The sequence below is a fragment of the Xenia sp. Carnegie-2017 genome, unplaced genomic scaffold, assembly GCF_021976095.1.
Source record: "Xenia sp. Carnegie-2017 unplaced genomic scaffold, XeniaSp_v1 HiC_scaffold_26, whole genome shotgun sequence".
Classification (NCBI taxonomy): Eukaryota; Metazoa; Cnidaria; class Anthozoa; order Malacalcyonacea; family Xeniidae; genus Xenia; species Xenia sp. Carnegie-2017.
In genome coordinates, this window is record NW_025813489.1 from 137129 (window position 1) to 161423 (window position 24295).

Consider the following 24295-nt stretch of genomic DNA (forward strand, 5'->3'; position numbering starts at 1 on the left):
CACCGTTTGAAAATTTACCTTCCGATGTAAGAAAAATTTTTGCTTGAATATTTTCTCGTCATATTTTTTTATTGTATTGTCTTTTTGGAATAGAGTGTAATTTTCAGTTGGCTTTTCCTCGTTACAAGTTGTAAGTTACAACGAACTCACTGTAGTAAAGTTTCAGCTGTAAAAAATAACCTTTTGCGAAGAGTTGGCCTCGTGTGTTGTTTGTCGTGATGTTGTTTATATGTTTATGCTTTTGCAATTTGTATTCAAATTTATATTGGCCGTGTATGTTTGGCACTCAGGGGAATGATACCTGCCGTACAACCGCGTGAATAATTCGACTTTGAAGGACTGGAACTGACGTACAAACCGCGCAAGAGACTAGGACTTTGGCTTCAACTTTTTATCTATAAAATGTATTGTCGTTATCATTCCAGATATATATATATATGGAGTTCACTGCTACGACTACGAGTACGAAATTTGACCGTGTAAGAGAATGGCACGAGGAAGTTTGTTGTCGTTGTCGCTTGGTCAAAATTTTGCTTTAGTTGTAAACAACAGAACGAGCCTTTTTATTGTGTAAAACACCGACGCTTGCGAAGCAGCTACGGCTCTATTTTTCAATAATGATATCAAAGAATCGATAATACTGGTTTTACAAGAATATAGGACTCTTTAGACTAAAAAATCTTCACTATTTTAAGTTTTATGTACGATATATTTGTACTATTTTATTGTTTGTTTACCTTTCACTTTGCGTACGAAATACATGAAAGTTTTGCAGGTCATATTTTCCTTTTAATGAACATCTGCGCTCAAAAGGGTTCTAAATTAAAGCCTGATGCTCGAAAATAGTACTGTAAACTAATTTCTTACAGAATGAAGACATATACCTACTTTCTTTGCTTAAAAAGACATCGTAGTCGCGACTACGAATTTTTTACAAAACATCGTACTCAGATTGATGACGGCTACGTGTTTTTGTTGTCGCAACAATGTTTTCGCGCCAAAATGACGTAAATCGTACTCGTAGTCGTACTCGTAGGCTCTGCTAAAACTCCCTAATTTGTCCTTACGATAAGGCGACGTTCGTAAAAAGCGCGGGAAATCTTTATGTTGATAAAAAGTTTTTCGCTAAACAGCTAGCTTCCATATTTATATATTTTCCATGATGCCGTGCATCAGAGACGCTCTGTTACTTTCTCATGGTGATGGTTTTCTTGGTGTAGATGACTGCATGTTGCTATACGAAATATATAAACCAAAAAACCCGAATATGTGTTACAGAAAGTACGACAAGTTTTCCATTCACAAGTTTTCTGACGATGAGTGCAAAAACAATTTTCGATTTTATCGCAACGATATATACCACCTACGCGACGTAATGCAGCTACCTCTAGAGGTAACTTGTTATAATGGTGTTCAAGTCGACGGCATTGAGGCGCTTTGTATATTTTGATGAGGTTTGCTTATCCTTGCCGCTTTGCAGATCTGGTGCCAACATTTGGAAGACCCATTCCACAGCTATGCATGATAACAAACGAAGTTATCAACTTCACATATGAGCGATGGGGACATTTTTGTCTTCTTTAAATCAACCCTGGCTTTCTCCCTCCAATTTACAAATATTTGCTGATGCAGTACACAGCCAAGGTGCTCCATTGGCAAACTGCTGGGGGTTCATAGATGGTACAGTCAGACCTGTGACTAGACCAGGAAAAAATCAACGTGTACTTTACAACGGTCATAAACGAGTACACGCCATAAAGTTTCAGTCTATAGCAGCCCCTAATGGACTAATTGCTAATTTGTATGGCCCAGTCGAAGGAAAACGACATGACAGTGCCATGCTGGCAATGTCTGGTATCTTGAATCAAATGCAGCAATACTCAATGAATCCTGAAGGAGATATACTTTGTGTGTATGGGGATCCAGCTTACCCTCTTAGACCACATCTTCAAGCTCCATACAAAGGGGCTGGGCTAACAGCAGACCAACTTGCATGGAACAAATCTATGAGCTCTGTCAGGGTGGCAGTAGAGTGGGTGTTTGGTGATGTTGTTAACTATTTTAAATTTGTAGACTTTAAGAAAAATCTCAAAGTTCACTTGAGTGCAGTGGGGAAAATGTATGTTGGTTCTGCCTTTATTCATAATGCACGCACTTGCCTATATCAGTCAACAACCTCCACTTATTTTCAGCTTGATCCACCTGCTTTAGATGAATATTATTTTGACAATGAATGAAATGAGGTATTATAAATGCTGTATTGTGCTGCAATGTTTACATGAACGTTTGACATGTTTTAACAGAGTACAGAATGAATAGACCAAAACAATAACTAAAAACAACAATAATTAATACAAACAATACAAATAACAATGTAAGTTAGACCAAGAAATTAGTCCTAATCCTTCATTATTCTTATTTATGTTTATGTTTAGAAATATTAAATGTCTTATAAACACTGTTTTTCAACAGAACAATGATATGCAAACAAAAAATCAAATAAAACACAATTATTGTTACGGTTTTTAGTTGAATTTTGTTGCAAACTTTTCAAATATCGCTACAAAAGAAGCACTTTGCTGCTGCTGCTGTAACATCATACCTTGAGTCACTTCAAATAGCTGTTTCATCTGTTGTTGTTGCATCATTTGGGAATTAGTTAACTGCATAACTTGTTGCTCATTCTGCTCTTTTTGGCGTTCAGCTTCAAGCCTTCTAATGCGTAGTTCTTCCTGCATAAGTTCGTAATGTCGTTCACTTTCCGTTCTTCTCAGCTCGACTTCATCAGCTTTCATTTTTATATCAATTTCGCCTTTTTCTCGCAGGTATCGCATGACATCCGATCCACTGGTCCTTTTCTTCTTTTTAGCAGATGGCTCGTTATTTTCTTCCTCGCCATTCCTCTTTTTCGTTTCTTTGAACGTTTCCATTGAGCAGCGACGCATTTCTACAGCCTTTTCAACTTCTGCCTGAGCTCTCTGTTTTTTCTCGAACGTGAGTTGTTCATTTAAATGATCAGCTTCCTCAAACTGAGCTATGATGTCCTCCATAGCCTCGTCAAGTTCACTCTCTTCGGGTGAAATACCACTGGCTCTTTCTTCTTCTGATTGTTTTCTTTTGTATTTCTTTTCGAGCAGTTGATATCGATCGCGAACAGATCTCTGAGATACATGGAATTTTGGCATTTCCAAAGCATTGAGCGATTTAGCAATGTTTTCCCAAATTTGGCCTCTTTCAGTTGATCCTCTTCTGTGAATCCATGGTCTAAATAGCAAGATTTCTCGTGATAAAGCTATATCATGGCTTGAGGACCATTTCATAGATGCACGTGAAGCAACAGTAGTGCTACAAAGAGATATTCAGAAAAATATGTAAGCATTTTAAGCCATAAGTAGCCATTTAAGCATAAAGGCTGAGTCAACCATAACCAAAAGTAAGTTTTCAGTCTCCGTTTATTTACATATATTAAGCCAAAGATAACAAAACTCACCTCGCCATTTGACAATCGAATGATTTTTGCAAAATTTTTGATTTTTTTCTCTGCCGTACTGAAGCGACGCCAAAGTTGTTGTTTTCACGTCGGTTCCGTCTTTTCAAAACGAGTAAACAACGTACAGATGGTGCGTGCGCATGCTCAGTTAAAAAAAGGGATCAAACTCCGGTGCCGTCGCAGTTGCCGTTGTCGCATCGTAAGGTCCCTACAACCAGAAGGGCCACTCCATTGAGCAACCACGCATAGCGATAGTTTTAGACGCGCGACTAAAGCGACTGCCTAGTGTGTGTTTCAGCCTTTACTGTTTTGGACGAATCTTTTGTATATAGTTAAAGAAAACACCCTATGTTTCAGAATTTCAAGTAATCTATATTTTATGTGAGAAAAGGTTGGTGATGACAATTAAACTTTATCACGTCGTCGAATATTGTAAGTTTTCCAATAATTTGCATGAGCAAAGACGTTGTTTCAGTTTATGATGCGCGAAATTCCGTAAAACCAATTGTATATTGTTGATTTATATAATTTAATTTCATTATGTAAAAAATAGGTTATAGTTCGTCAAAGTAGCCCTTAGAATTTCCATTTGTTCCTTGACTTGCTGTAGTTGTAGTGTTGCTTTATTCCAATAATCTTATGCTTCCTATACTGTCCACCTTTTTATCGTATTTAGCTTTACCATTGTCTAAAGCAGCATTTTTGTCAAGGATGTTTAAAAGTCCATGTAGGCCACAAATTGTTGCCATGTAATCATGTGAATTGATTTTCATTCTTGATTATTAACCAAATAATAAATCTCTGTTTTCGTACAATTAATATTTACACTGCTGCAAATACTTTCAGAATATACATTGAGTAGTTATGGCAGTTTCAGAAAGCACTTTTTGACTTACCATATTGTTTGCATTATGTCTATCATAAAACTGTTTGACAGATGTTCTTGAAAATAACTGTTATATAAATTAAAACATGTAAACCCTTTAAAATCAGAACTTTGCTGGATTTTTGTGTTTTGTATTTAGTTTTGTAATTTTGGCCAAAAACCCCTTACAATATTATATCTTAGCTAAATGAGAAAATATTTGTTTTGAAATTCTATTTTCTCTCACCTGAAATTTTTTGTTTTTGTGCAATCTAGTTAAGTTATTGAATTTTTCTTAAAGAATTTTAATAATAAATTTTTTATTTTGATAAATTTGATATATTTGATGACTTTCTTATTTTGATTATACATTGATGAATGATCCTTATAATTAATATACCATTAATGCAGTGGTCATTTTTCTTCTCATTTAGTCTTTAACCATTTTTGCATGAAAATTTTTAAGAATTTGAATTGTGATGTTATGATTTTCCCTTCAGATTATTAAAAAATACTTCTATAAGAATGCAGGATGATCTTAACAATAACTTGGTGCATTGTGGTTTTAAGCTCTGAGACATTTTTAGTAAATAATTCAATTTTATTTGTATAACTTCATGAAAGTGTTTTATGGTTTTGATAGTGTTTGTGCTTTTGGACCTGTCGCATGAGGGACATTCTGAATAAAAGAATTTTGTTAGGGCTTCAAAGTGATTTTTGATTTTTCTCTAGGTATTTGAAATGTCAAACCAACATTATGTTAATCTGGCCAATGATGTTGTTGGAATGATTAATGAACAAAATGAGGCATATGTCCCATCACGAGTCTCTTACACATCTTCTTCTCAGGCCTCTGCTTCTCCTGTTTCCAGCAACGCCAGTCGCCAACCAAATTTACCTCCTGCCAGTCAGGCTAATAGCTCTTTAGAAATTATTGAAGGTCATGATGAAATATTTGATCCACCGCCAAACTCGGATTACGAATGCCCCATATGCATGATGCTACTTCGCAATCCAGTACAAACGATTTGCGGTCATCGGTTCTGTAACGGATGCATGAATCAGCACATACGGTAAGCTTTTACGTGCTCCTTTATGGCATTTACTGTCACTGATGTGTTTTTTTTTCGGAAACTTTTAATGCAATTTCATCAAAGATTTCGACCTGAACGCAAGTAGAACGATAACAGAAGCAACCGATTTGTAATACTGGTTTACGCATGTTAATCCGGTTTTTTTTGAAGTGGAAGATACTTTAAATATATTGTTACATCCGTGAGGACTAAACGTTCGAGAGTGACCCTTTTGGTAATAATTTATTATGTGGCATTGTAATGATTTTGCTACAATTTACTCTCGTGCCTCGTATGCTTAACTTTATTAGAAACTCGCTTCCCTTATTTTATTTCGACTTCTCTAATCAATAAATTGTGAATGCATTATTCGTTAAGTTATTATAAATTGGTTACAGCTATATATATTAGATTCAAAAATCGGACACTTGGATTTCATTCATTGATTCATCATAGTTTTGGATTTGTACCAGATAGGTAATCAGAATTAGCCTCTTGGCTTTTGTAGCTTCGTGTTTTATGAAAATGCTATTTTTCTGTTAAAAATTAAAGCCTTGATTAATGTCATGAATATGACGGCTGAGAAATAATGTGAGAGAACATTCCTGAGCAGTTGCAAGTAAGACAAATTTTCTCACGCTCTGATGTTTAAAATTCAAGTGAATTCTTCAGTAAGAAATTTTGTTTACAGTTAACGTTTAACTATGATATACCCCATATAGACAGTTGTGGCTGCATGGTGAAATCTACCCCCAATATTCCCAAACTATGGTCCTTATTTATATATCTTGTAAGTGTGTTTTCTATTGTAATTATTAGATTTTTTACAGATTAAACGGCGCGAAATGCCCTTCAGATAATCTACAGCTCAATACAAACGAGGTAATGAACATTAAATTTTCAAAGTACGACATGAAGTCATGCCTTATATAAATACAAAAAAAAACATTTCTGTGATGGTATTTCTTCTTTAAACAAGCAAAACCACGCATTTTTCAATAATTGCGAAAGGGGTATATGAGGCGTAAGCTCAAGAGTCAAACATAACCATTTATAACGCGACGGCGAGAACTTATAGCAGTAAGCAGGATGAATGATAGCAGTAAGCAAGCTGAAGATGACTACCGCTAAGGTTGTCGAAACGTCAGTCAACAACAACAAAAACAGTCCTTCTCAGGACTTTATTAACCTGGACGATCATCATTTACAAACATATAACGATACTCCCGGGTTCAAACCATTTACTTTATTACGATCATTTGGACGACAGAGCGAACAACTTGCTAACGACTACATACGTTTTGCAAGCAACGTCAGACGCATACGCCAACAACTCTGGTTCAACCACCGCTACGTAAGAACCAGATAACAAATACGGCTAACCTGACGTTTACTCCTCATTTGACTCTGAAGATGACTACCGCTAAGGTTGTCGAAACGTCAGTCAACAACAACAAAAACAGTCCTTCTCAGGACTTTATTAACCTGGACGATCATCATTTACAAACATATAAGTAAGCAGGAAACAAAATTGAGTGAAGTGCAAATTTTTTGTTTGTTTTGATAACTAAACTATTACTCGTTGTTTTCTCATTGTTACCTCGATTGCTCATTTGCAGACATGCCAACCTCCAGCAAGTAAATATAGTGAGATTTTAATTTTTCCCCCAAAAAAATAGTGAGAAAAGGCTAAAAATAGTGAGACAACCAAAATATGCAGTTTGAATGCTGTTTTTTTATTTTTGCAACTTCCTGTAAAAAGTTTACAGTAATATGAGTCATGCAGAGTCATCATGATTCATCATTCTCACTCTCTTGCTGGTTATTATTAAATTTCATGGTTGCTTTCTTGCAATCTTTCAGTAACTGATCACCCGATTTCCATTTATGGCATGGTGTAGATGATTCCGCGTACTGGGATTTCATGGCCAAGATACTTGAAAGGGTACCATCCTTACTCCATTCAGCTTTATAAACTACCCTGTACGCAGCAGCACCTTTTCGTTTAGGTTTTTGTAGTTCTCCTGGACTAACTTGAGATCTATCATCGCCTGACTTGTCAGATTCGTCCTCTTCGACTTCGTCTGCACATCGTTTTGATGTGGATGCCATATTGGTTTGGTAAATTACCATGCCACGCGCCGAAAATGCACGTCACGCGTCAGCGTGGCTGCTTGCCGGCTGCGCCCAGGCTCCCCCTGAACTCTGAAACCCGCAATGACCAACCTTGATGCATTATGCCTCCGCATGGCTCGTCAATGCGATCAAGGGAGACGATCCGATCGTACTATCTGATGATTCGACACAAAGGCACTACACTAATAATTATGTCTACAAAAATTTATAGACCCTTTAAGGATTTCCATTTTATTTATCGTGAGATATACGAGAAAAAGACCGTGAGGTTTACATCAAAATCGTGAGTCTCACGATAAAATCGTGAGACTTGGCATGTCTGCATTTGTGCTTTGTGATCTAAAGTTTACGGCATTAATTTATTCTTGTACTGCGTAATATTATCATTGTGGCAGTGAATCGAAGTACATGATACAATGCATCGAAATCCTTGCTTTGTGTGAAACGTTTATCCTCGTTGTTTACAATCGAGAAAAATTCGTCGGAATCATCTTCATAACTTAGCTAATTGAACATCAAACAACGCAGCCCAAACACTATAAAACGTACACATGTGTGACACTGCCTTTATTCATTCGTTCATAGCGAACGAAATCTGAAATGTATTCACGGATTGGGCAATGATTTATAATATACAAATAAATGCTTCGCTGGCGATCATATAATTTAATAATTAGTCCGATTTAGTACTTGTTAGCATTGTTTAGGTATTGCTCAGTTTACTTAGTCTGTTGGCTAGTTAAATGAGAGACGCTAAGCAAATAAATTTATTTTGCTTTTGACTCTTGTACGAATTACAATTATTATTTCTTTGGGATTTACATAACGTCAATTGACTATGAAAATTATGGAATATGGCACTTGTCAACAGTCGAACTATGAGCAGGAAATACATTCAAGTACTTACGATCAATTAAAAATGTGCGAATTGCGAAGCATTATTAATACCTTTCAACTATTAAACATTGCCTACAATGGGAGCGGTATTTTCGGAATTATAGCTATCCTAAAAATTCATAGACGTGTTGGATTATCGTTTAATTGTAAGGCATACACGTCAGAAAACTGTTTTAAGGCCCATTCACACCATCCGATTTGAACACGTATAAAATGAGTCTCCGACAGCCGGATCCGTCAATCAAAAAAATAGGTTAGAATTAGAACTTTCTTTTTTCATCCGACAAGATCAAAGGCAGCCAACTAACCAAATAACATAGATTTGAAAAAGAACTGGAAACAGGAACAAAAGTTGGAAAAATATATGGATAAATGTTCTGAGTACCACAAATGGCTGTTTACACGACTATAAACATGTAAACCAATATAAATATCAACAAAATTATCGGACCGTCTAAAAAATAAACCAAAAATCGGAACGGAGACAGTCAGATCCAGCAAATAAGATCGTGTGAACGGGCTTTTAAAAAAGCCGTTGACGATTAAACATTCATCCCAAAAATGGTTTTGGATGAAATTAAATGATAATAAATTCATCATTAAAATTTTTAAGAAATCTTGTGGACTTCACTTTTCTAAATGTGAGTACTGTCACGTGACATGCTATCTAGAGGAGGGTGTTTGGTAAAAGGGTTTAGGTTATAAAGTTTCTTGGTCGTTCGACTATTAAGGAGCTCATAGCACTTTTTTTTAACTCTTTTGAGTTATGTTTTTAAATCTACATACTTGATCGGCTACTCACATGTACGCATTACGTACCTATTTTTCTTGTTGTTGTCTGTCTATTTATGTCTATCGTTATTTCCACTATATCGGTGTGAAGGTGTTAGTCGGGAAGGGGTGGTCAGCTTCGGATGTCAGGAACATGAATCTTAATCTCGACGCAAGGAACAGTTTTGGTGCCCAGGCCACCCCTGAGTCATACCAGCTAACACCTAACCATCCAAATGGTAAGTAGAGTGAGCTACGTGTTAATTAGCAAAAATGCTACTAAAATACTTCACTTTAGTCTAACGTCGCTCGCGTTACCTTCCTTCATATTTCTGATCGCAGTTGCCTTCAATGTGTTGCGGGTGACAGGTTATTTCGTTGTACTATTTTACGGGTCTTATTTTTGGGCTACATTGATGTTGTTATAAATATTAAAGCCCAGCAAAGTGCTTTTAAAAGAGCCATTCAATACAAAAATGAAGTATAAAAAAGAAATATTTATTTAGTAGCGTTAAGTTTCGTCTTCCTTTCCATACGTCATTTTTGTGTTGAGTGGCTCTTTTTATAGCACTTTGCCGGGCTTTAATATTTATAACATGAATTCGCTTCCCGCCCGGTATATCCCTGGTTACATTGATGTTAGAAAAAGTGTCAAAATTCTCTTCATTAAAAAAGTAGCTTTTCCAGCTTTGCGCACGAGTTGTACGTAATTAACTTACGTTTATATAAATTTATTTGTTTGTACGTATATTATTTGTTGATGACTTTACTATCGATCGAATAAAATTTTTATCATAATTCCAAAATGGCATTAATTTTCACATTACAAATTTGTTTCCCGCCTATCAAATCACAATCTATATTTCGGATGTTAATGAAGTTTCGCGCTGTATATTGTGTGTTCTTACTCTTTTTAGATGATAAGATTTACGCTATCACACATTAATCTCACGTTCTTTTCTTCTGTGGTTTACTAATATGTAAATTTTGTAGTATATTAAAGGGTATGGGCAATGAAAATAGCGATCTTCCAAAAATCATCTTCATTGACAAATTGTCACTTCATAAGCATTATTAAATTTTTTTTATTATTGAGGGCGTTTTAGAGTACTTACCAGGAGAAAAGAAGAGACGTCACTTGCGGGTAAACGTGTTTTGATAAGTTCAATATAATAGTTATTTCTTAGTATTGAGGATTGAGAAGAAAAACCGGAAAAAACAGATGAAGTGACTGCTTTAAAGTCGGAATTCGACAAACCAAAACATGTAAAAATTTTGAGCATCCCGCAAATAACGTCACGACGGAATAGTCAACATAAATTATCATATTGTTATCCGAAACAAGATGGCAAATTTCACAGTCTACGGGAAAGTTAAAATCCTCCCGGTAAGTATTCCAAAACGCTCTCAGTAATCAAAAAAAATTTTCTAATGCTTGTGAAGTGACAATTTGTCAATCAAGATGATTTTTTGAAGATCGCTATTTTCATTGCCCATGCCTTTTAATAGTCTTATTGTAACGATTTACTCTTATTTCAACGTGTTTTTTTCTATTTTCACCACTCAGATATACGTCGATAACTTTGCCAAAAGAGAAATCAATCAGCTAAATGTCAAATGCCGTACACTAAAAAATAACAAAGAATGTCCATGGAATGGTCCCCTAAAAAATCTTGAGGTGAGTTTTTGAGGTGAGAATGTGTCGTTTTGTGAACCTTAAGGTAGTCGTTCACCTTCAAATTTCAAAGTCATTTTTCCAAATTTTTTTGAGGTTTTTTTTCATGTGTTTTAGGTAATTTAAAAATTGTAGATTTTATAAATTTTCAATTAGTTTTATAGTATCTATATTTTTTATATGTTTAAAATTTGTTTAAAGTGACAAGAGTTAAAATATCCTCCATAGCGACGCCTTAGCAACATGTTTTATCCACATAATTCCTCGTATAATTCAGCATAACCTACGCTTTATCAAATTCTACGTTTGGTATATGCTTTTTAAAGTTCTCCCATCACATGCTTTGTCAGCTTGAATGACGGAAAGACGTTTATTTTATTTACAATTCCTTTCGTTCGATAATCTTCGTTCAATAACCTTCGTCCATTTCGTTGCGTGAGTCAAGGTGTATCGGAAAGTTTTATTTTTTTGCAGTTCTTAGTTGAAAAATTGCCCTCTGTTTGCTCAAATATCTTTTATTGGGTTTATTGTTAATATATCAATGTTAATAAATGGGAAATTCACGTAATTAATCGAGAAAAAAGGCGAGGCATACACCATCAAAGAAACAAAAAATTTTCCAAGATGGTGGTGACGTTTATAAAGATCCTGGGCCTTCTGCCAAAAAAATTTGTAAAAATACGGCGAATTTTGATTGCTTTCTAGCCCCCGAGTATGCTAATCTAAAGGAGGGTACAATATTTATGGACATGTCCATTTTATTCACTGTTTTTGACGATATTTTGAAATGTTGTGGCGATTTGATATCATATATTGATATGAAGAAAAAAATGGATTCTCATATTACAATTTGCTCCAATGTAAAAGCTTGGAGTGTGAATGGAAGTGCTGTTTTAACGCGTCAAAAAGCAAGGACGTTCCAATGAAATGAATGTTATAGCAGTTCTAGCATTTAGAGACATTGGCAGACGACAAAGTGCCATGAGTTCCTTTACCAAACTCATGAATATGCCTGCTCCACCAGCTCGTCGGATTGTAATCAAAATCCAAAATACGGTTTTGCCAGTGGTAAAACAGTTGTCAAATGACAGCATGATTAGGAATGCCATGAATTTGAGGAGGAGAATGCCTACAATGATGGTGAATGTGGGATTTCAATTGATGGAACGTGGCAAAAGAGGGGTCATGCTTCTCACAATGGTGTTGTGACGGCAATCTCCTTAGACTCAAGGAATGTCTGATGTTCAAGTGATGTCAGACAAGTGTACCCAATGTCTCAAATGCAAAGAAGAAAGATGACCCTAGATTTGTAGAATGGAATGCTTCACACACCTGCAAGATCAATCATGTGGGAAGTGCAAACAGTATGTAGGCAACAGGTGCTTGCGTTTATTCCAAAAATCGCTATCTACTAGAGAACTAAAATATAGAAACATGTTTGGAAATGGGGATTTCTCTTATTTCAACACCATTGTAGAAAACAAGCCATATGGTGAACATTCCAAATGAACTGGAATGCATTGGACATGCCTAGAAAAGTAAATTATCATGTAAATTATACTTATTATTGTTATATACTTAAATATATTATTATTTAACTAGTTAGTGCTCTTTGTAAAATGCCTTACTCATACATGCATGTGTATGTTAACCACAATAACAGGAAAAGCTTACGTATAGGACGTGGTCACCCTATTGACCACAGACAACGTACAGGACGTGGTTAATCAACTGACCACAGTTTACGCACAAGCGGTTAATCGTACGTCATTGTGCAATCACATATAAGCCGAGAATCGAAAGCTGTAGTTATGTTGGTGCTTAGTAGAAGTCCACATCAGAAGAAAGCTCATGTAAAAGAAAACGAACTATTTACGAAAACAACCAAAGAATACAGATATATATCCAATCCATCAACGAAAGAGTCACTGAAAGTCTGAAAGCAGTTGTCTTAGATAAGTTTGAACATTTAAACATTTATAGTATAACGTTTATATCAAAATTATCAGTATATTAAATAAATATCTTACGAATTGACAACAACTTCTCCACAAGGTTTTACTCCTTTTGTTACGAGCAATTGAACCGAAAGCGGCCATTTTATTATTAGTCGGGACGTTCGTAACAGTACGGATAGTGTGCAATTTCATCCACACCTGCTCCCCTTTTTTTCCCATTTCCACTTAGCACACGGACATATGAATCGCGTAGGTTTTCCAAATTCTGTCTTTGTAGTCGCTTACTGGGTCAAAAAATAATTTAGAATACACTTCGTTCGGTGCTGAAACTATGCAAAAACACAACACAACATATGCATTTATATTACCTGAATACGTTGATTGACAAGCTGCATTCACATCATCAGTCACTATTTGCCACGCATTTTCCTTAATATTTTTGTTCTTATAGTTAAGGGGTGTTTACATGAATCCGGAATGAGTTTCGATCCGGAATGAACTCATTCCACTTTAAAAGAAATCCTATTGCATGTTTACATGAATCCGGAATGAGTCACAACTCGATCCGGATCGAGTTCATTCCTAGTTTCATTCCGGATCGAAATTTCATTCCGGATCGAAATTTACTTTTTATCTCATGTAAACGCGAATTGAGTTTCATTCTGGAATGATATTGTGATTAATGACGAAGCACGCATGTGCCATGGGTATTGTCTTCTGGCAAATTGAAGCTCGTAAGTAAATAAAGAGGCTAAATGGGTTAAAATGAGTGCGAAGAAAATCAACAATTAGTTTCATGTAAACACAGATTGACATCACGTTTCGATCGGGATTGAAAGTCATTCCGGATTCATGTAAACACCCCCTTAGTGTCTTTTGTATTCCAAAGCGCTGGATATTTTTCAATTTCTTCAATAAGTTTCTTCTCAACTTTTGTATATTTTCCCATCTTTTTTCAACTTGTAAACCAATTTGCAAAAGCGTACTTCACTGTAAAGCACGTAATCTGTAAATTCATTTTCATTGGATAATTGCTCGCGTTTTTCAATTTTGCTGCGTAAAAGTTAAGTTGTTCTCAACTTGTGCGTTGACGCGCTTGGAGGATACGTACGGAAACGTATGTGTACGCGCTTTGAAAATTGCAATAGTGGAAAGCAGCCTTAACTGATATCAAAATAGATATTTATTCACTATTAAAATGGCTAAGACAAGGATTATAATCAGTGGTGGGTCAATGGTAAGTCAGAAAACATTGCAACGCTTCATTATAAGTTGAAAATAATATGGGAATAATTCTGATGGTTGAAAATTTCTAAACAATTTTTTGAAGACAAAACTTTACCCATAGAATTGTTGAAAATTAGTTTCAATTTTAACTATAATTTTGTTAGTGTTTCTGACTTACTGCTCGTTGACACGCTCGGATTTGTTTGATACGATTTTGTCGAATCCATAAAAACAGATCGTGGGTGAACACATACATATAGTGAGCTTCCATAGTCAGATCCGTCAATCTGAAAAATCGGATGGAAATAGAACTTGCTTTATTTTTATTCGACAAAGTCAAAGGAATCCGACTAAAAAGACTTGGAAACAAGAACAAAAATACGATAAGTGTGTAGATAAAAGCACTGGATAACACAAATGGCTTTTCACACAACTATAAATATTTAAAGTGCCCCTGTCAAAAAAATGAAACTCACATATATGAATCTTTGTAATACGTACATGCGTTATTTGAAAATCGAATTTCGATTCTGAATTTAGTACAGAAATTATAGTCATTTGAACATAGAATTTTGAGAAGTAAAAATTCGAAAACCGCGCATAAGAGATTGGTACCAAATCAGTCTAGTGACGTCACAGTAGGATCCGGTCAGGCCTATTGATCCACGAAAACATTAGAGCGTGTATTGTCGAAGTGTTCTTGTACTGTAGTTGGCGGCCCGAAAAGTCACGCAAAATAGAAAATGCCAAATAGATGTATTGTGGCTGGTTGCTCTAATGTCTCTAATGTAAAAAGGAGTCTCGCTTCATTTCATACCGTTTTCCGGAGATGAAAGGCCAGAAGCCAAAATAAGACGTAAACAATGGATTGATTTCGTACGGTTGAAACGGGCAAAATGGGATCCAACACCTAATTCCAGTATTTGCTCAGCACATTTCGCAAAAAGAAGATTTTTCGCAAATGTTTTCTGGTCTGTCGGCTAAAGTACCTAGAGTAAATGGTTTGAACCCGGGAGTAGCGTTATATGTTTGTAAATGATGATCGTCCAGGTTAATAAAGTCCTGAGAAGGACTGTTTTTGATGTTGTTGACTGACGTTTCGACAACCTTAGCGGTAGTCATCTTCAGAGTCAAATGAGGAGTAAACGTCAGGTTAGCCGTATTTGTTGTCTGGTTCTTACGTCATTGTATTGTGTGTACAGGAAATGTGCAGGAAATGTGTATTGTCATTGTGGATTAGTGTGAAGTGAAATATTTTATTTTAGTTGTGATGTGTGATTTAGGTGTGACGTTTTTAGTTGTAGTGTGGGTGTATTGTGTAAATTAGTTTGAAGTGTAATGTTTTAGTTGATCGTTTGTTTGTATTGTGAATAAGTCGTTTGTAAGGTGCCGGTAATTGCTGTGATCTGTTCAGGTTTGTTCCAAGTTGGTATACCAACTTTCTAATGTAAGCCGTCTATAGTCAGTACTGTAAGTGATGCATTTGCCGAGTCCCAGTCAATGTTGTGCTTTGTGATTCGGTGATGTTCGGCAATGTGATTAGTTTGTCTTGTTTCTTAGTAGCTCGTTTGTGCTCAGTAAGTCTTATGTTTAAGTTCCTGCCAGTTTCCCCGATATAGGAGCGGAGCAGTTTATTTTGTAAACTGCACCTTGTCGTTAGGTTGTTCGTCCTTTATGTTCGTTAGTACTTGTCGTAATGTTGTGATTGGTTTATGTGCGACACGTATGTTGTATGGTCGTAAGATACGCGAGATAGTCTCAGACGTACCTTTGATGTAAGGTATCGTTGCTGTTGTCACTGAGTTGTTCGTTTCGTTGCGTTCGTTGGGTTTGTAAGTGTTGCGTTCGATAAAGTCAGAGTTATAGTTTTTGTCAAAACACGTTTGAGATAGTTGTTTTCGTTTTGTAGAACGTCCGGTGAATCACATATGATTTGTGCACGTCTTGTTAATGTTCTGATTGTGGTGGCTTTGTGTGATGTAGGGTTGTAAGATGATTGGTCTGTATGATGGTCGGTGTTGGCTTGCGATAAACTGTTGTTCCTAGTTTTGATTGTCATGTTTTACCAAACAGTCGAGAAAGGAAGAGTTACGTTTTCTTCGACATCTTTGGTAAATTGTATGTGGCTGTTCTGTTTGTTGATGTGAGTATGGAAGTCATCAATCTCGTCTGCATGTAGTGCTGTGATTGTGTCATCTACGTAGAAACCAAAAGGTAGTGCATGTTTGTAAGTCATGAGTGCCCGTTCCTCTATAGATTGCATTACAATTTCAGCAACTACAACAGAAACGGGCGAGCCCATTGCTGTCCCATGTAATTGTTTGTAGTGTGTTCCTTTGTATTGGAAGTAAGTCGAGGTGAGGCAGAGCTGTTCACCAGTATTCCACTTAATCTGGCACTTACTTGTACAAAAACCCTCATTACAAACACCACGGACGTACTGCCATTACCGACAGAAGACATTATGGAGTTACTAGAGCTCTGCCTCACCTCGACTTACTTCCAATACAAAGGAACACACTACAAAAAATTACATGGGACAGCAATGGGCTCGCCCGTTTCTGTTGTAGTTGCTGAAATTGTAATGCAATCTATAGAGAAACGGGCACTCATGACTTACAAACATGCACTACCTTTTTGGTTTCGCTACGTAGATGACACAATCACAGCACTACATGCAGACGAGATTGATGACTTCCATACTCACATCAACAAACAGAACAGCCACATACAATTTACCAAAGATGTCGAAGAAAACGTAACTCTTCCTTTTCTCGACTGTTTGGTAAAACATGACAATCAAAAACTAGGAACAACAGTTTATCGCAAGCCAACAAGACCAATAGACCAATCATCATAGACCAATCATCTTACAACCCTACATCACACAAAGCCACCACAATCAGAACATTAACAAGACGTGCACAAATCATATGTGATTCACCGGACGTTCTACAAAACGAAAACAACTATCTCAAACGTGTTTTTGACAAAAACAACTATAACTCTGACTTTATCGAACGCAACACTTACAAACCCAACGAACGCAACGAAACGAACAACTCAGTGACAACAGCAACGATACCTTACATCAAAGGTACGTCTGAGACTATCTCGCGTATCTTACGACCATACAACATACGTGTCGCACATAAACCAATCACAACATTACGACAAGTACTAACGAACATAAAGGACAAAGAACAACCCAACGAACGACAAGGTGCAGTTTACAAAATAAACTGCTCCGACTGCCACGCTTCCTATATCGGGGAAACTGGCAGGAACTTAAACATAAGACTTACTGAGCACAAACGAGCTACTAAGAAACAAGACAAAACTAATCACATTGCCGAACATCACCGAATCACAAAGCACAACATTGACTGGGACTCGGCAAAATGCATCACTTACAGTACTGACTATAGACAACGGCTTACATTAGAAAGTTGGTATACCAACTTGGAACAAACCCCCCTGAACAGATCACAGCAATTACCGGCACCTTACAAACGACTTATTCACAATACAAACAAACGATCAACTAAAACATTACACTTCAAACTAATTCACAATGACAATACACAATTGACACCACACACTACAACTAAAAACGTCACACCTAAATCACACATCACAACTAAAAATAAAATATTTCACTTCACACTAATCCACAATGACAATACACATTTCCTGCACATTTCCTGTACACACAATACAATGACGTAAGAACCAGACAACAAATACGGCTAACCTGACGTTTACTCCTCATTTGACTCTGAAGATGACTACCGCTAAGGTTGTCGAAACGTCAGTCAACAACATCAAAAACAGTCCTTCTCAGGACTTTATTAACCTGGACGATCATCATTTACAAACATATAAAGTACCTAGATTAGCTACCGATGAGATTGGCGTCGTTGCAGTCCCTAAATATAATATTGCAGCTGAATGTCCCCCGTCAGCAAGAGCCAAGAGAAGGGTAAGTTTATTCATTCCATTTCAAGAGATTAACGCACGCTTTTTAATACATGGTAAATACAGTAAAATACACATGAACCTATTTTGAGAATCACTGTTTTGTACATAAATTTGTTGACATTTTCGAAAGGTTTTAAAAGAAGCATTGTCCACAAGTTTGTCTCGACCAGGAGAATCAGAAGAAGAGCCAGAGGATTTCGAACACTGCGTGCCAATGGAATTAAATGTGGATGAAGAGATACCAAGCGATGTTCCTTGCAGCAAAGTATATATATACTTTTATACCTTTGGTAAGTAATGTTATAGTGGCATGAATGTCAAATGTTCAAATTTTTCTAGCAAGAGTGAATTTTTTCGTGCAATGATTTCAATAAATATGACATTATAATGTTAGATTATGTTGATGAGATCTACCAGACATATGTGAGAGCATCTCAAAATGGCAGTCTTAAGATAGCTTATGAACAGCTGAATAAGATGGCACCTGCTCCCATGAACACCATGCTTGAAAAAGAGAGAAGAGAAATAGCTGTGATGAAGAGAAATGCCAGAAAAACCATTGTTGTTGAAGATATGCCTCCAACAACACCAGGTGCATAATAATAATCTAAAATTAAGTTAATCTTATCTTTCTTTTTTCTTCAATGTGTATGTAACACCAAACTCTTTCGTCATTTGGATTAATATCTTCTTGATTGACTTATCGTATAATGAAATTTTAGTTTCAGTAGTCCTTACTCAAGAAAAGGCGGCAAAGGGTGGCAAATCATCTGCCAACAGAGCAAAACCAAGGTGTTCTGTCTGCAGAAATTTAATGGCAGGACATAGCAAAATAAAGGACTGTCCCAAAACAAGAGAGTCAGATTAGATGCAACAGAGTGACAACAGAGTTAGAACAAACGAGATTATAACAAGATCAAACAATCATATTACATAATCAAACAATCATATTACATATAAATATAGTTTTTGTTATAATTTGAAGTTAATCCCACAAACCCTAAATACAACAGTTGAAAATTTTCAAGAGATTTCCTCTTCCACAAATCCTACAAAATCGTCATTGTCAGCTGGTTGGAACTGCCGTCTTATTTTGTCATATGCACATGCCGGTAAGGGATACCTTTTATTTCCCATATGTCCAAAAACTAACCACATAAAACTTCTATAAGACGTACTTCGAAAAAATCTACAAATTAAAAATGCAATTAATACATTGAAGTGGCCAAAAAACAGGTGGTATTTTAGTTTATATATAACTCTTTTTGAATTGTAGTGTATGATTGTATCTTAATATTTTTAGAGTTAAGAATATGAACAGAAACGAGTACAGAAACATAAATGACACATTGTCTTTCTCTCAAAGTAATAATGCACTTACTTATCTTCTGTGCTTGTTTGACGGTACTCCTGCTTTTCTTAGTACGTAACTTTGCAGCTGCTAGTCGAAGTGACCACTTGTCTAAGCACAGGCTATAAAAACCAGGATGGTTGACAATGCAAGTCGGAGGATTCTCAGTGTTGAGCTCTTGCAAAACGAGTTCGCTATTCAGTGCTTGTTCGCACTCTTCTATTTCCGTGCAACACTGACACTCTTTAACATTGTGAAGAAGCTCAACTCAACAATTGCCACGTTTACACCTTAAAACGTTATTTTCAAAACTTAATAAAGAAGCTCTGTACTGTAAATTTCATTTAAAAGAAATCCCGATGAATTATATTACAAAACCATCAAATAATTACCATTGGTCATATTTCTCTTCGCCGTCAAGTCTACGTTGAAGTTCTTTCAAACGGTCATCATATTTTTGTTTTCTTCCACGGTAGTTAGAAAGCCATTCTTCATCAGCAACTGGTTCATTGCTGTATGGGCCAACGTCTGCGTTGTCATCTGTGCTTTTGTCGTCTTTAGTAGCGGACGCTTCACTTGTCTTTTTTATATCGAATATCCCGGGATAATAATTCCAATCAGAGTCGTCTGTTTGGTAGCTAGTACTTTCCGTGTCTGAGTTCGATGAGGACATTATTAGAAAAATTGAGCGAGTTTTGATTGTAAATATCGACCTTTGTAGAATAATTTTTACTATTTGTAAACAAGCTGAGATGCGAACCGGTTCCTACTGTGACGTATTAGTTACCAGGTTTCCGACTTCGCGATTTTAAAAAACTATTGCCGTTAAAATTTGAAAATTTTGCAATTCATACCGCAATAACTCGGCAAAATTGTTTTAATTTAATTCTGATTTCCATTTTCATTATGTACATATTACAAAGATTCATATGTGTGAGTTTCATTTTTTTGACAGGGGCACTTTAAACAACTATAAATATCAACAAAAAGATCGGACCGTCTGAACAAGCAACCAAAAGTCGGACCCGAAACAATTGGATCCGACAAATTGGATCATGTCAACCGGCCTTTTCATACCCGGATGATGCTGAATGAAGTAAAACTTATAAACCTGCATACTAATTTCCACGTATTGTAAAGTTTTACGTCTTTTCATTATGCCAAAAACTTGGCTGCGAAAATTGTTTGTACTCGTTATACAGTATTGACGACACGCTGTCCTCGATATTTTGCAATTTTCGGTACCGCATTTTGCAAGACAAAATTCGTAAAACCTTTCAGCTTGCAAGCCTCGTTGCTTCAACAGCACACTCCTTATGTTATAGATTTTGAAATTACAGAACGAATAAATTTTGTGTAGCGCAGTTAGCTAGATTATTCTTAAAAAAATAAAAGCTTACGCTGACGTGACCTAAGAACGTAGGCTACCCAAGCGATTCTCCCTATAAAAATACATGTTAATTTTTGTTAGTAAATTTAAATTCAAATAAGATGACCATGGTAACATAAACGTGCATTGTACTAACAAACTTAACATTTGATGTTGTGAATTAGAAGGGCTGCTAGAGTTGCGTAAAAAAGTTCAAACAAAAGAATTCTAACGCTGTAGTATAAATTACATCTGTAGGACCACCTGAAAACTTGTGAGTACGTTGAGATTCCTTGTCCCAAAGGATGCAATCAAAGCATTGAGAGGAGAGCTGTTGATCAACATTTGAGAAAAGATTGCCCAAAAAGAACTGTTACTTGTCAGTATTGTAAAACAGAGATTCTACAAAAAAATATGAAGGTATGCTTTCTATGTGTGTTATTTGGGCAAATTTTATTTAAGGAAATACGTTTTTGTTGGTGGGGTTCTGTTTATAGACTACCCTTATTCTGTTTTACAGAATAACTAATTGTCATTTTCTTGGGTAGTTAAGTGAGACATTTTCGTATGATAATCACGGCGAAAACTGTATTATACCTGTGTAGATGCATTTTATGAAAAGTATGAGAACTAGTTTTCTCATTTTTACGATGGGTTAAAAACCTTAGATTTTAAACCCTGTTCAATTCCTTGTTCACAAATGTAACACTAAAACCATAAAAGAGTTTTTTCGTGTAAAATTTCAGATACTCAACAAACTTCATATCAAATCTATAAATAATGTACTAAATTAGTCAAATTCCTATGGGCTGATTAAATGAGCCCGGTAGCCTCGAAGCCTTAAATCATTTTGGTAAATGGAAAAGATTAAATACTTCACCTCACTCTGACTTTTCAAAATCACAAAACATTTAAAATGAAAACAAATAATTTAGCCTGATTTGAAAATTACGACTAAAATGACATATGACGCTTGCAAGAAAAGGTTGTAAGTTTTGCCCTTAAAGTTTTTACTCCTTTCAATGACTCAAAATGATTACACGCCTCGCTGAATCCGGTTACCGTGTTCATGTAATTATTCTTGTTATATAATTAAACACTATATACACGTTAATATTCTTAATTAGTTTCATGTAGTGGTTTTTCATAACTACCTATTTTAGTAGTTTCTTTATCAATGAAGATAAGAATTAGTTTAAAACAATGCATGCATTAATTTATACAATGGTTATTAGTACAATTCCTCTTTTAAAACACTTGCGTACTAAAGTAAATGGTTTGAACCCGGGAGTATCGTTACATGTTTGTAAATGTAGGTCGTCCAGGTTAATAAAGTCCTGAGAAGGACTGTTTTTGCTGTTGTTGACTGACGTTTCGACAACCTTAGCGGTAGTCATCTTCAGAGTCTTCTCCATGCAGAAAATATTTGATATACTATTGATTGAACACTATGTGCATAGAAGTACATACGTCAACATAACACGTGCATGGAATTTATTATAAAAATTGTTAAATACTAAAACCTAATATTCGCCCAAAACCACCTCATATTCTTGCAAGTAAATTTTTTTTGGTTAAAGGAACTGATCAATAAACGTCTATTAACTATTTCTTTGAAGGTGAAGAAAATTCTCCATTTACGTTAAATAAAAAGCATTTTTTAAACTAGTGGTTTTCGCTGTATCTCTCACGGCTCACTTTAATACCCACGTATGCATGCCGATATTTATACTCAGGCAATGAAAAAGATCTGCTCAAATTGGAATTTCTTATATATGCAGAAGATTTAGCTTGTCAAAAACTTTTGCATTCTGTTTCTGTTTCCATAAGTAATCAGCCATGTTTAGCCATGTTAAATGAAATGTCCGAGAATCGTTGCGAAGAACATTTGACATATATATGATAGTAAGTTGGAGTTCATTCCAGTACCACTTAGTGAGGGAAGAATTGTTCATTGGATTCAAAATTATGCTTCATAAAGATAACATGGCTTAAGTGAGCCCAACCAAATACTAAACGTTGCAAAAGTTGTAACATATTTTTTATAATTGATCTTTTCCGTAGAGTGATTAACAGCAGGGATAATTTGCAAGCACTCTTTTTACTGAATGTATAGATCATTATCATTATTCATTTCTTTAAAAATCTATTGCTTTTACAGTGAGGGAAAACAAATAAATAAGTAGCAGGACTAAATAGTCGGGTTGTCTTCGCCACTGCATATGATGAATCAGATGCAGATGCTTTCACTGATTTTCTTTTGTTCATCATATTGAGAGTTCATTTGAGTAAGAAGTGCTATTAGCAATAATTTATACCACAAAACATTATCAATGATTGGATCAATGATTTTTAGTGCCCGGCCCAAAGAAAACACAACATGCGACTGTAGACAATGTCCTCAATATCAAAGAAAGCGATAGCAAAAGTTTTAATGTTTGATGGCAGCGAGATCTAGTTGTCCCGCGTTGTCGTCCTGCAACTTCTTTGTGTTTAGGTATTTCTGTAAATAAAAAAGACTGTTCCGATCGCCATTAAAACCTTAGGAAACATCAATAAGAAATTCTAAAGAATGCGCTAGAGAAATAGAAGAAAAATTGTAATGTTCTTAAAGCCAGAAATCTTTCAAATGAACAAGGTGAAAACCTTTGGAGCCATCAAAATTAACTGAATTTCTCGAATATCGATAATTTTCATTCCCAGCAGTTGATTAAGAATCAATCTTCCTTGTTATTACCATTTTCAACGCAATTGAGTTCGACCAGACTTCTGTCGAAACCATTTTATTAGTCTTAAAGACATGCAACACAGAAAAGAATCGCATAAAGACGTCTGATATTTGTTGGAAACAAGTATTACATAGTGTAAGTCACAAGTATATACATGCTTTAAGCCCGTTTTCCACTCACCATTTCGCTCGCAGCTGGCGAATTATTTCGCCAGTGACGTAACTTTTGTTGACGATTTTTTGGCCACTAGGGAAACTTTTTCTGCCGCTGCAGTCGTTGAAAAATTTCAACTTCCATTTGGCGTTTTGGCGACAAAAAAACGAGCAACCAATCATAAATTAATAATTAATCACGTGTCTTTTTTCACATTCAACATGGCGGATATTCGGTTGGAATCAATATTGCAAGAGAATGAGGAATATGAACACCAAGTTTCCATTGATGGTGATTCAGAAAATTCAGTTTTTGAGGAAGATGGAAATATAGATTGCGAACTTCTTGTAGACCTCGTGCGAAGTTTTCCTATTCTTTGGAACACTAAACTTAAAGGATACAAAGAAACTAACAAAAAAAAATCCGCATGGAATGTAGTTGCATCGCAATTAGGAGTCGAAGGTTAGTTTGGGAAAATAATTTCCCTTGTCTGACGATGTATATGTAGTTAACATCTCTCAATTTCACTAGTTGTATATTTATATGGGGCGCCAAATTGGACTTTATTCTAAACTTACAATACAACATAACATACTAAAATTATACATGGCAAACTTTAT

General features: G+C 35.8%; 2 protein-coding genes and 1 long non-coding RNA gene across 4 annotated transcripts; 1 reads left to right on the forward strand and 2 right to left on the reverse strand.

Moving 5' to 3' along the window:
* Window positions 1–2525: 2525 nt before the first annotated feature.
* On the reverse strand, window positions 2526–3568 carry LOC124453902 (mitotic spindle assembly checkpoint protein MAD1-like). The gene is made up of 2 exons (XM_047004732.1): window positions 3491–3568; window positions 2526–3345 (listed from the first exon to the last, which is right to left on the reverse strand). Exons 1-2 carry the CDS (start codon window positions 3496–3498, stop codon window positions 2526–2528), a joined length of 828 nt encoding a protein of 275 aa, XP_046860688.1. The 5' UTR covers window positions 3499–3568.
* A 132-nt stretch (window positions 3569–3700) lies between these two features.
* Window positions 3701–23456, forward strand: LOC124453816 (TNF receptor-associated factor 6-like). Of its 2 annotated transcripts, XM_047004663.1 has the most exons (6): window positions 3702–3881; window positions 5088–5428; window positions 6259–6310; window positions 10800–10910; window positions 21052–21213; window positions 23150–23456. In XM_047004663.1, exons 2-6 carry the CDS (start codon window positions 5097–5099, stop codon window positions 23183–23185), a joined length of 693 nt encoding a protein of 230 aa, XP_046860619.1. In that variant the 5' UTR covers window positions 3702–3881; window positions 5088–5096; the 3' UTR covers window positions 23186–23456. The 2 variants fall into 2 exon arrangements, with proteins under 2 accessions (XP_046860618.1, XP_046860619.1); XM_047004662.1 differs by lacking the exon at window positions 23150–23456 and having other exon boundaries at window positions 3701–3881; window positions 21052–21526.
* Window positions 18982–19688, reverse strand: LOC124453817. The gene is made up of 2 exons (XR_006951206.1): window positions 19455–19688; window positions 18982–19262 (listed from the first exon to the last, which is right to left on the reverse strand). It is a non-coding gene; the product is annotated as an uncharacterized LOC124453817 (long non-coding RNA).
* Window positions 23457–24295: the final 839 nt, after the last annotated feature.